This window comes from Sinohyriopsis cumingii, unplaced genomic scaffold (assembly GCF_028554795.1).
Source record: "Sinohyriopsis cumingii isolate HCF-2022 unplaced genomic scaffold, ASM2855479v2 utg000349l, whole genome shotgun sequence".
Classification (NCBI taxonomy): Eukaryota; Metazoa; Mollusca; class Bivalvia; order Unionida; family Unionidae; genus Sinohyriopsis; species Sinohyriopsis cumingii.
The window spans coordinates 1858491-1872426 of NW_028315889.1; the positions used below are offsets into that span (position 1 = coordinate 1858491).

The window sequence follows — 13936 nt, forward strand, 5'->3', positions numbered from 1 at the left end:
CTAGTATGTTGAAAGTGATATACCTGTTGATCATTCAGTCAATTTAGTTGTAACTGTCCCACACAGTACGGATTCAAACGATAATGTGCAATAGTGATTCTTAAGAATTCAGAAATATTAGAGAATCTGGACCAGAAATTTTCACATCTACAACTTAAAGAGAAGAGTGCACTGACAGCTGTTATATATGAGCACTTGTTTCCAGATGTTCCAACCTGAACAAATAAAATTTACCATCATGTTGAAATTGTAGATTCTACACCTGTGAAACAGCATCCTTACAGGCTGAATCTTCTCAAGCAGGAATGTTTGGAAAAGGAAATTCAGCATTTGCTGGAGAATGATTTTATTGAACCAAGTAAAAATAACTGGAGTTCATCATACATTTTAGAGCCAAAACTAGATACATGTAATACTTTCTGTGTGTGCACTAGCTACAGAAACGTGAACAGTGTCACCAAAACAGATCAATTTCCAATACCAAGAATTCATGACTGCAGTGACAAAATTGGAAACGCAGATTATGTCACCAAGTTCAGCTTATTGAAAGTAATTTGTCAGATTCCACTCGCTGAAAGAGCAAAAGAAATTTCTGCATTTTCAACTCGACATGGACTTCATCATTATAAACTGATGCCATTCAGTATGAAAACTTATCCATCAACATTCAGGATTTAATAAACATGATAACATCTGTTATAAATGTCTGTAATGGGTACATTGAGGACATAATTATATTCAACACCTGGAAACCATTGTAAAATTGCTGCTAATTGGCCTTAAAATGTGGCTGCCTTGATTAAAATCAGAAGAAAAACTAAAAGCGTCTTTTGCTCCAAAACCGTTGAACAGAATAGTACGTTAAAATCACTTTCCTTCACAGGTTATCTTGCCACAAATGAAAGGTATTGATCATAGTCTTCGTTTCCAACCAAAAGGTTTATATGAAAAGCTTTCTCCTGTGGACTCCAGTTGCCACTTGTTGTGAACTGAGACAACAAGCTGCCAGTCTGATGAATTGGCATAGGTACAAATCATTGTCTACTATGTGTAACATTGATGACACTGCTATCACATTCCATATTAATTTTGAAGCTACCTTGAATATTTTGTGATAGGCTTTACAGAACAGCAGATTTGACACTTGTACTGTTGCAATACTATTGTCAACACTGAGAATGTCAGTGCTGTATGTGTTTGAGCGTCTCAAGTACAAGCGCGCATTATACAATACTGGTAATAGGTTTTCCCAAAAGAAGGCTCATTATTTTCAGAGGTCAGGATTTGTTTGGGATAGAAACCCTTATTTTCTTAACAGATTTACCATAACTATGATATTAAAGTTTTAGACTAAAAAATCTGAAGGTTTCTTTTTTACAATAAGTACAAACCAGCCAAAATGTTTGGTGTAGGAACTGACTCTTGAACAATGATTAATGCACAAATCCCATTTGATCTTTTGACTTCAAAATCAATAGGTCTGTTCCATACTTTAAAGCAAGCCCTCCACAAACTTTGGTCAAGGTATGTGGTTAGAAATAAAGTTCTTATCCCAAAACCACTTTTCTTCTTTTAGGCACAATAAACTTTACATTTGGCTTTTTGAGCCCAAAATCAACAAGCTTCTTTCTAACCCATGGTACAAGCCATTAACAAACTTTGGTGAAAGTAAATGATGGGAAAGTGAAATTTTGTACACAAACTGCTTTTCAATTTTCAGCCACAATGATCTTTACCTTTGATATTTTTTTTGGCCCAGAGCCAATAGGCTTACACCTTACCCATTTACAAGCCTACTATAGAGCTGAGTACAGGTCTGCGATGGAGAATAAAACTTATATTGTGCAGAAATCATTTTTCTGCTTTCAGGCACAGTGTCCATGACCATTTCTTCCTTGCCCCAAGTGCAAATTATCCATAAAGTTTTGGTCCAGGTCTGTGATGTAGAACTAATACAATTACATAGAAACCTTTTTTCTTCTTTCAGTAAGTGGCTTTAACCTTTGACCTAAATGATAATATACTTCTTCTTTAACCTTTGACCTAAATGATAATATACTTCTTCTTTACCACAGACACAAGCCATTTACAAAGTTTGGTCATGCTAGATGGTGAAGAACTTCAGTTCTGCACAAACAAAATAGGGAACAGACGAATGGAGAGATGACATAATAAAACAACATATTGCATCATTATAGCACATTGCTGTAGCATGCCTAAAAATAAATTGGTTAACAACATACCTTCTATAGCAATGAACATTTTTCCAAAAAGAAATCTCTTTTCAGTCATGTCCAAATTACATGTACATGTATCTTGAAAAAATGTACACCTAATAATCTGAAATTATTTCTGTGCATACAATAAGCTGCTACAACTTATACTTTTATCTGATACTGACATTTATTTACTTGCTCAGTAAAAACACCCTAGTGATGTTATGGACAGTAGCTATAATATTAATTTGGTGAAATATTTTTGTCAGAAAACTGGAAGGGCATAACTATTATCAGGCTGAAATGGAATAATGCAAGGGTGATGTAATGAATTCACACTTTAAAATGTTGAAAATGACCATAAATTTTTGAAACATGGAAACACAGGTCTTTCAAAAAATTACTTAGTGTCCCATTTTTTCTTAAAGTACCTTAATTTTAAATTCTTCAGCCATGATAGAGTTGAACAAAATTTCAATTCTCCAGCAATGCAATGGTGGAGTTGAATAGAACAAAACGTTGAAGTTTTCAGCGATGGCAGAGTCTAATGTAACAAAATGTTCTAATCTTCAGATATGCTGGAGTTGAATTTAACATAATGTTCAATTCTTCAGCAGTGGTGGAGTCAAATGCAAAAAGAAATGTCCAATTCTTCAGCAATAATGGAGTCAAATGTAACGTTTAAATTCTTCAGTGATTGTGGAGTTGAATGTAAAACTTTAGTTCATGGGTATGGAATTATGAACAAAAAAAAAACAGAACATTGATGTAAGGATCAATGAAGTTAGTATATTTAAAAGAATGCAAGTAGACCGCTTTCGAAGGAAAAGCATTACTCTGAGAAGCCAATCCAAAACATTGCTAATGAGGAATCCTTGCAATTTTTTAAACCTTGGCAACCTATTGGAAATATTTAACATATTCATTAAAAGTAACTATAATCATATTGCATAGTCCTTCCTATTACCTGTACATAGTAACAATTAGTGTAAAATGATAATTAGTGGTATATCCATTCTTTGAGATCCAGGACATTGAATTCCTTCACCAACACCTATGATTTTAAGTTTTCCCAAACATTATCTGCATCTACTTTTGTCTTCACTTCTGACATCATTCACCTATTTTACAGTCAGGTCAACTGATTTCTTGTTTCTACATTTCAATTTTCATAGTGCGAAAATATATTCCATGAACCAGTAGATCATACTGGTGCTGAAGTACCTTTCTCTCAACCTATGTCAACAATGAAAACTTTTATCCACCAAACTTGTGATTTTCTGAAATTTTGTTAAAGTAATTCGGAAAAAGCTTTTATCAAAAATGTTTTATGAATAATTCCACAGAATGTGAAATGGTGAGCATCTCTGCATTACTTCTGTAAAATGGTGTTTTGTGCTACCACACATTTTCACCCAATGCCACCAAATGCATCTTGGGACCGTCATACACCAAAACTGGGTTGCTGTGAAATACCTTCTTGGGTTTACTACACACTGCTTTAACAATACTAACTAGTCTCACAAGACAGCAGGCATCCTCTGAACTCCTGCTCAATAACAACTTTGGAATTTCTTCAGGAAAAATATTAACATATTAGATATTGATTCAATCTTAAATTGCAAGTAATGCATTGTTTATATAATTTTGTCTTTAAACCAGCTGATGTCACTGTCCAGTCAAAGAGAACTACAAAAGATTAAACTTTGTAAAAGTTCTTTATTCCTGATTTACAATGAAATGATATAATGATGGAAGTTCTGACACACATCAATCAATGCATGTGATACTGTGTTTAAAGAGCTGCTACTTTGATAATAAAATAGTCACAATTCTGTTATGATGAAAAATGCCTTCCTTTACAAACTGATAGTGAATGGATAATGTATGATAATGATAATGGAAAGTCAATAACAACAGTACTCAAAAACTAAAATCTATGTCTCATTCTCTCATCATACAGGCAAGCCAAAATCTGACAAGGATAGCATCTGTGGATGGTGTAAAGACAAACAAAACAAAAAGCCAGTCATATTACAGTGTAAATGTTTCCGATAAGCTGGGAACAAAGAAAGGGCTCTTGTCTGTGGAAAGAAGCTACTAATATGGCTAATAATAAAAAAGAACAACAGAAAAATCTTGTAGTGTGCACATTATAATCATATATGAAGGGCAGATGAAATGAATGAGTCTAAAGTCATTAATGAATGGCAGCTAAAATAAAACATTTGATTCACCATTCATCCGTGAAAGGCTGCCAAATCCCCAAAAAATCACTCATCCATGACGGTCAGCCAAAATGTCTGAATCAACAGTCATCAAATAAAATGCATCCAAAATGCATGTATAATTGTTTATTTATGAAAAGCAGCCTAAAAGTCTGAATAAACATTCATCCTGAAAAGTGAGTCAAAATGCCTTGAATAATCATTCATCCTGAAAAGCATTCATCCTGAAAAGGGAGTAAAAATGCCATGAATAATCATGTATCCATGAAAGCAGTCGAATGTCGGAATCGTCAATCATCCCAAAACAGCAGCCAAGAAGTTTGAAATATCATTTGTCCATGAAAGGCAGCCAAAATATTGGAATCATCATTCATCCACAAAAGGCAGCCAAAATGCCTGAAAAATAAAAACATTAGCTTAAGGAGCCTCCAAATTTATTAAAATCAAATTCTTTGACACAAAAGAAATTTGGAAGACACTAAAACAAGGTCATGTTCTGCTGACCATTCAATTCACCAATCAAATTACAACTTTCACATTTATAAAAGTGAAAGCCCTCATCTGGACCATAAGACTGCTAATGATAACTCCCCTGAATATGAATCACAATGCTTTATCTGATAGGTTACTAAAATAAGTGGAGCAAAAATTTGAAAATTGGTCACCAGCACATGAATAATTAATCTAATAATTTAGATTTTTTTAAACTCAAGTTTTTTGCTAAAAATATTTTAGGAATTTGGGGCCTTACCTTATTTACAGACAAGTAATGTGACTAGATGTTCCCAAAATTAACTGATTTGCAGACGGCAAGAACATGAGAATTACATTTGGAAGATAAAAAAAACTGCTCCATTTGGATAAGTAAACATTCCCAGTGACATCCCCAGCGAAATGTTGTGAATATGATAAAATCTGTGAAAATTTAAATAGCTTTTTCAATGCTAAATAAAAAAATACACTGTTATTCAAATGTTGTAGTTACTTTCTGTGTCCAACTTCTTTTTCTCCTCTCCTGACATGAAATTTAGCAAGGACTATTATCACAGATTTTTAAACATCATCTCAAAGTATATATATATATATATATATATATATATATATATATATATATATATATATATATATATATATATATATATATATATGTATGTAGACACACACACACACACAATATGGATATGATCTATAGAAATATTTATCTATATCATTACATGAATGCATAATACTGCTTTATTTCAGGATAAATAAAATCATCTTTTAAAATGTATACAGGTTAAATTTATGAAAGGTATAACTTAAACATGGTTGGTTTTCATTACTATTTTGAGCAAACTATTTTTCATAAATTGTTAACAGATAGGGGGAGATAGCAATGGAATTGCATTTGTTGGAGAAATGAATTCAGATCTCCCCATATAATTTTAGTGTTCATGCATTAATACATGCTGAAATTTGAGCTATGTGAACACTGTGCAGAAAAGCCAATAATTAAAACACACTGAATGGTTATGAAAATACATCAGCAAACCAAAGAACCACTGTTAAAGCATCTGATTAGCAGATTTCACACTTGATAACAAACATAAGAAAAAATATACATACTGTATTGGTACAGCATGTAGCCAGCATCATATACTTGGGGTTAAACTGAACACACTGTACTGGGTTGGGATGGTCACAGTTCAGTACAGCCACTTTGGCTCCTGTCTCAGTGTTCCAGCAATGGATCCGACCATCAGTGGAGCCTGATACGAAAACAGATATTAAGATAAACATAATATTAAAACTGAACTGTGCTGCAGAGTGAAATGTTCCCACATTTATATCAGTTGTTAATTGCTCCTTCACAATTTTTCAACTCCAGGGGTTTCATAAAAACTCTAAGACTTATTTGCATATACACAACTTCAATAAATGTTTTCCTGGCAATTATGGAACACACTTATGCATGAAACCATAGCATTACCTTGAGCAGCAGAGAGGGTGAACAGACCATAGAATTCCGACAAAACAAATAAAACAAACAAATAAAATCATCTCGTAGAAAGGTCAAGATTTTACAAATGAACTTTTCCTTGAGATGTTTTATTTCTGTAATGACCGATTGTACTAATAAAACCTCAGTTCGAAATAGTAGCTGAAAAAATAAAGTACTCTACGTGTTTATTTATTCTTGTTTATTTTTTTGACGACCAACGTTGGTAGGTACCCTCTCTGCTGCTCCTCTTCTGCTGATATTAATTAAATTATTATGTTATAATAAAATGATACATCCAGAATCTCATACTGCAAGAACAGCATGAGAACGATTAGAAACAATTAAAAAATTTCTTCCTGTCAGAGACTCATTTAGAAAAAATCTACAAGCGCAGCAAGAAGCACGAGTTGAGTACGAAGAGGACACTAAAAAACTATTTAAACCCGTCACTGCAGCTACTGAGAAAGTTACAACTGTCATCAAAGAAGATCTTCTTCCGGTATCAGAAAAAATAGCAAGAAGAACTAAACAGGCAAAGAAGATTTTACGAGACCTTCCAACTGACATAGCTGCAGCTCAACCTCCACCTGTTGGTGAGGAAATACTTGAAGGTATTGGAGAACTTCGTACTGAAGTCGCCGATGTGAGAAAAAAACTTGCATCTAAATCCAAATCAGCAGGAGAAAGCTTAAAATTAATTGCAAGATTTAACGAAGGAGTTGTTGAGGAAATTAGAAAAACTGAAAGAGAGAAATTACCTAAGATGATATTAGATAATATATCTGATAAATCTAATTTTTTAAAACCCTTTTATGGAAAAACAGGTGATGATGATTTCATTAAATGGATATATCGCGTATATTACAATAAAAAACAAGCTAGAGGTCAAGAATTTAAAAGATTTAATGAAGAAGTAAATAGACTTAGAGGGAGACGGGAACAACTAGGACAAGGAGAGTCCTCCCAGTATCAGCTTCCTCCACCTCTGCAACAAATAGAACAACAGCAATCTTCTTCGCCGCAGCAAAGGTTGAAGTCGGAAATTAAAAGGACTAAAGAGTCACTTAAATCACCCTCCTCGAAGAAAATTCCTTCACCTTTACGTAAAATTTCTGCACCGGATATAACATTTGCACCGATAGATTCACCACATGGATTTCGAGAAGGTGACTCACCCCCGGCCACCACTGAAGTACTTACTCCGGTAATGCAACCACCAGTATTTAAAACACCTGAAGATGAACCTAAAACAGAATCTGGTTTATGTCCTGATAATATCATCAATGACGTGTCACGGTTAGAAGTTCTCATAGGAGGAAAACGAGCTGGAAATAATTCACCAGAAATAACCAATGAAGCAGCTGATATTTGTCGGCGACTATTTCAAGGTGGTATCATGGATATTGGCGTTTACCGAGAACTTATTGATGAGCTCATTGATGATTAGTCACCGCGATTAGATAAATGGTAAATAAAATAAGATGATTGTGCATGATAATCATCGTAAACCCACACAGGTTAGAGCGGTAAACTCACGATTACCAATCTATAGTGTTATTTACGGAAATGGACTTGGTGATGTCATTCAGGGATTATTTACAAGGATAGCTCCCAAAGTAGCACCTGTTGCAAAACAATTATCGATGAAGGCTATTGATATTGTTCGTGATAAAGCTCCTGGTGCAATTGTCAATGTTGCTGGTAAGGCGTTCTCGGCGATCAAGGAAAGACTAGCACGATTATTGCGACGAAAACAACAACCACCGGTGAAACTGGCAAGTACTGAGGTGATGCCTGCAAATGTTAGTAAAATAATAAATCAAGCTGCAAATCAAAAACTAGCAGCGTTAGCAGATCAAGGACTCGGTGAATCTGGAAATAATATCTCAAGTTTGCTATCAGGAAGTGGAACTTCCCGAGGTGGAACTTTCCGAGGTGGAACTTCCCGAAAGCGGTAATCAACGTGTTAGATGAAAAATAATTATAATAAAATGTTCAAGCGTGTATCCGACACAGCATTTGACATGGAAGCACCCGTTCTTAAGGATGAATCGGTACGTGATTATCAATTTTATTCCTATGACGCAAAACAACCAGATCAACGTGGAAGAATTGAACTACAAGTTCATGACACAAGTAGATACTTTTTACCCGCTGATGCCTTTCTTGAGGTAGAAGGTACAATTATAAGAACAAACGATACTAATTACTTAGATCCAGTAAAAATTGGTTTTGTCAACAACGGGATCATGGCATTATTTAGTGGCGCCACATATATGATTGATGGAAAAAATATTGAATCAATTCAGAATGATGTCGACGTTGCTACAACAATAATAGGATTAGCAAGATATTCTGATGATTACACAAGATCAGCAGGTCCCACAATGATGTTTGTGAAAGATAACTCCAATAACCCTGAAAGTGATCCGTATAATATAAGACGACCAAGAAATTTTGCCGATACGGGTGATGCTGACGTGTGGCCAGTGGTTCATGGTTCTGGCAAAAATTTCAACTTGGGATTTGCAGCACGTAGAAATATGTTGCTAGGAGGCAATAGAGGTTTTTCATGTACAATTCCACTATCGCATATTTTTGGATTTTGCAGGAATGTTAAAAAGGTTATTTTTGGAGCTAGACACACGGTTGTTCTTGTAAGAAAGAACGATGATGATGATGCTCTGTGGAGACCCGCTGGTGATGCTGGTAAAGTAATATTATCGAAACTTTCACTGTGGATGCCGGTAATGACTCCAACGATCGCAGAAGAACAAAAACTGATTTCATTCATGGATGCAGGTGGTAAATCCTTGTTATCATGGTTAACAACAAGCACGGATAGCATGCAAACTAACGTTAACGGTCAGTTTACATGGCATATAGCATCACAACAGGGTGTTTCTGCACCACGACATATTTTTATTGCTTTTCAGAGAACTAATCGTTTAAACTCACAAACTCACTCTCATATGATATTTGACCAACTAGGTCTCACAGATATTTCTTTACGGATAAACGGACAACAGGAACCAACAGAGAATATACAACTAAATTATGCACAAAATCATATAGGACGTGCATATCATCGTTTGATGTCATTTATGGGACGTGATCAAAATGTTGATACTGGGTTGCAAATATCACAACTAGATTTTAAAAACTTGTACCCGATTTATTATTTTTCATTAGAACATCTTGATCTATCAAAACAATCTGTAGTTGATATACATCTCAAAGCAACATTAAATACCGGTGGTGTTGATTACAGAGCGATCGCGGTCATACTTAGCGACAAGGCCATGTTACTTGAAGGTGGTAGTGGTCGAATGAGAGTTGTTGATGCACCGGTGGAAAATCTTTAATCGTGTTATTTAGAAAAATATATTTTATATAAAAATGTCGTATGGTCATGTTAATGTTACTCTGACTCCCGGTCAGGTAAAAAAGCTTCAATCAAAAACCGCCAACAAATGCGGAACTAAAATATCACTAAAACGAGATCAGATTAGTGGTGGTCCAAACAAATTATCGTTGACAAATAATCAGATTAAACATTTCAATAAAGCCCTAGAATCAAAAACTGGAGTTCAATTCCATCTCCCCCCGAGCGCCATCAAAGACATGGTTAAAACAGGTGGTATATTCCCATTTCTCGCAGCCATTCCGGCATTAATAGCTGCAGCTGCTCCAGCCGTAGCAAAAGCAGTTGCGTTAGGTGCTGCTGGAGCGGCGGGTAAAAAAGTTTTCGAAAAAATTACTGGTGGACGATATAACAAAAAAAAGGGACGCGGCTTAAGATTGCCAGGATCTCGTTGGGGGAGAGGCCTAAGGCTTCCAGGGTCACTTCGTTAGACGTTCCAGCATCAAATTTTGATTTACTTAATGCTGCTAAAAAATTAAAAATATCTGCCTTTAGAGGTGTTTTTATGTGAGATCAATTACCGAAACAACCAAACAAACTCGAAACAGGTATTATTAATCTCAATGAACGTTCCGGACCCGGTACTCATTGGGTATCATACGCGGTTGATCCACGTGGAATTGTTTATTTTGATTCATACGGGTTAGCTCCACCTGTTGAATTTATCAAGTATGTCGCACCACTTCACGCAGGAACCTCTGGTTCCAAAGTTTGGTATTCAACGCTACCCACACAAACAATGACAGATCCGCCAATATGTGGCCGTGAAGTAATTAATGTACTCGACGCTATATCAAAATCATCCAGGCCGCCACATAAAGTCGTGCACGATTACACAAGCAACCGATATGTTGCGCGTAAGGTGTTTTAAACAACGGGTCTTATTATAATGGTTGATATTTACGGAAGATCTTCTACTAGTAAGAAAATAAAATCCGACGTTGATCTGTCAAAGTATGCGACTAAGGATGACCTTGCTGATATCATGAACCTTGCTGGAGTTGACCCAGATGAAGTTGTTATTTTTCAAGATCGATATGGTAAACTAAAAACTAGCAATATCAAATGGAATGATATAGTTCGACGAGTACTTGGTGCAGTTACGGATAATATTCCCGTGTTTACTGACGGTGGTAGAATCAGAGATTCAAGTATGTCACTTAAAACCATCAGAGATGAAATTGCAAAAAGTGTTGCTAATCGCGTGAGAAACACCGGTGACACAATGACAGGTGAACTTAGCATGAACGGGAACAAAATAGTAGCTGTAACAGCTCCAAAATCTGACAACGACGTCGCAAACAAACTATACGTCGACGACGTGGATGGAAAACTATCCACGCTGCGGGCCGAATATGATGTTCACGTAACCGGTTTTACAAGGCTTCGAAGAAATTTTCAAAAAATCGATGATGCCATAAATAAGTTCTTTGGAACTCCTCCCGTCATTGACAGGAAACTCGTTGATATCAAAAGTAACCTAGACACGATCAAACGAACACAGCTAGACATCGTTGCGGGAATTCCTAAGATTATCAATAAAACCAATTTGATTAAAATTCCAGCTGAAATAACTCCCGGGCATATTGCAAACATCGTATGCACGGTATCATCGGGAATTGCAACATGGTCAAAACAAAATAATACTATCAAATATACCGCAACAGTCACTGGCGTGTACAGGCTATCTGTGTTTAGTGCTGCAAAATTTGAAATATTTACAACGTTTCCATGGCGTCATTCCACCGACAGGTTTTCCGGGGTTGTATCTGTTATATTAAATATCGGAACCGAGGAAATATTTATTCTGGAAGCAGCTGATAAGACATTAACCGCAACATCTTACTGGTGGTGTTTGGAATTTGTAGCTGAAGCACATCAATTGGTTACTGCATAAAAATATATATGGACGGTGCACAATACAGATACAATCAAGCGCGTGAATGGCAGGCGGCGCTAAAAGATCAAGTCGATCAATATACAGTAAAAGTAAAAAAATATCGACGACGATTGGTTATCGTTGATGTGATTGTTTATTCAGTATCCGCTGTTGTTGCTGGAACCGGTGTCATATTATCAGCGTTGACAACGATGGCACCAGTAGCTGTAACTATTTGTATTTCAGCAGCAACAACTATAGCAGGTGTGCTTAATATCATCACAAAAAAAATATGTACTTGCACGAACGAAAAATTATCCGATTACACAATAAAATTAAATACAGCGACGGTAGCATACTCGAAATTATCCTCGTTGTTATCAGCGAGTCTCAGTGATGGAATTATATCTGATTTCGAATTTTCAATGATAACCAAAATATACGACGAAGGTATCGGTATTAAAGATACAAGTATCAATAATGACAGAATTACTCCAGCAGATCGTGACCAACACAACTCCGCTAAAGATAACGATGATCTCGGTAAGTTCAATTAATCCTGAATTTAGTGTTAATTTTCCCACTGCAATTCCAGTAAAAGAAATAGCACTAGCACAATTACAAGTATATTACAGCTGGCCAAATATCAGATCAAAATCATTTAATGGGACACCAGCAAATAATTCGCTTATATTTGTTAACAAGAACAAACCCGATGGAACACCTGACTGGGTTGTTGTTGGAATACCAACTGGCAGTTATGAGGTCGAACAAATCAGTGAGGAATTTGCGCGTAGAATAAAATCAATAACGGGAAAAGAATCAAAAATATCAATTAATGTTCATGAACCCACCCTGTCTTCGACGATTGAAATAAACTCGCCTGATTATGCCGTTGATATTTATCAATCCACGATAAGATCCGTACTAGGTTGGCCTGAAATTCCCCGGGTGTATGAAGGACCACCAGAACCGAAAAAGTCTGATTATGTCACGGATAGGCAATCATATCATGAAATTAATCCATCATACGGGGAAAAACTACGTATTTTAAAAAGTAAATCAATGTTTAGCCATTTTATCTTTCACGATGATATTGAGGCATGGATTTTTATAAATCAGGGGGAAACAGGAAATGTTTTTGGTCTTCATCGAGGTGATATTATTGAATATTTTCAGGAAATCAATCAAGAATGTAAAAAACAACTAGATCAACTAAATCAATATTTTAACGAACATATTTTTGACATATCAGCGTCATCGCGTGAAAAAATCATCACGCGTGTGGAAATATTAAATCAGCTTATATCAGATATGGAATATTTTAATAACCGAATAGTTCAAGCGATGGTTAGTTTAAAATCATTTATATATTTTGATGCATATAAATGGTTAGAAAAATATAAATTAACAGAAGCAGATGTACCAAATTTAAAATTTCCCGGGTATAGTGTAACCGAGTTAAGAAAATCTGTCAATGATGTCATTGATGAGTTTTTTCCTAAAATACTCCATGCATGGAGAAAACTAGCACCATATCCAACTGTTCTTAGATATGATAATGATCCACATGGCGGCGGAAGACACGTATCTCCGGGAATCGTTAATATAACACCGACGGTCGCGGTCAATCTGGTTTGTGACGTAATCGATGGCAGCTATCAAATAGATCTCGGAAGATCAAATCAAGCTCAACAAGGATACATCCTGTACACGTTCACACCACAAGTTCCCCCTGGAAGTTTAATCGTGCAAGAACCAACTAATCCTGTGTATTTGCGGTGTCACAATAATATGTTAACACGAATCAATTTTAAACTCACAGACCACCTTAATCGCTTAACTGACATACGTGAAGAAGAACTTGTGATAAATCTGTATGTAAAGTCGTAAGACTTTATCGTAGATCTTTATGTAATGGAGGGTTTTTACACACGAGGATTTCTTAACAGTTAGAAGAACATTTGTAACAGAGATCAGACTCAAATTCGATCAACTTAAAAAAAATAAATAAAAAAATATTTTATTATTACTAGCACAAATCTGTGTTTGGTACAAATTAATCGGCCTAGGCAACTAAAAAAGCTGGTCGATGAAAGTAAAAATTAAAATTTCTATCACAAAAAAAATAAGATTTATTAATTTTCCCGATTTTTATTATTTTTTTACTGAAATTGTACGAATTACTTGATTTTGACTACCAACTAC

At 35.5% G+C, this 13936-nt stretch overlaps 1 protein-coding gene across 1 annotated transcript in view; it reads right to left on the reverse strand.

Annotated features, from left to right (window-relative positions):
* Window positions 1-3920: 3920 nt before the first annotated feature.
* The window catches only part of LOC149774318 (WD repeat-containing protein 82-like), a 44866-nt gene continuing 34850 nt past the window's right edge, over window positions 3921-13936 (reverse strand). Inside the window, exons 8-9 of the mRNA XM_089945469.1 lie at window positions 6050-6192; window positions 3921-4840 (exon numbers count right to left, since the gene is read on the reverse strand). Coding sequence (XP_089801595.1) covers window positions 4811-4840; window positions 6050-6192 — 173 coding nt within the window. The 3' untranslated portion in view covers window positions 3921-4810. The remainder of the gene's footprint in view (window positions 4841-6049; window positions 6193-13936) is intronic.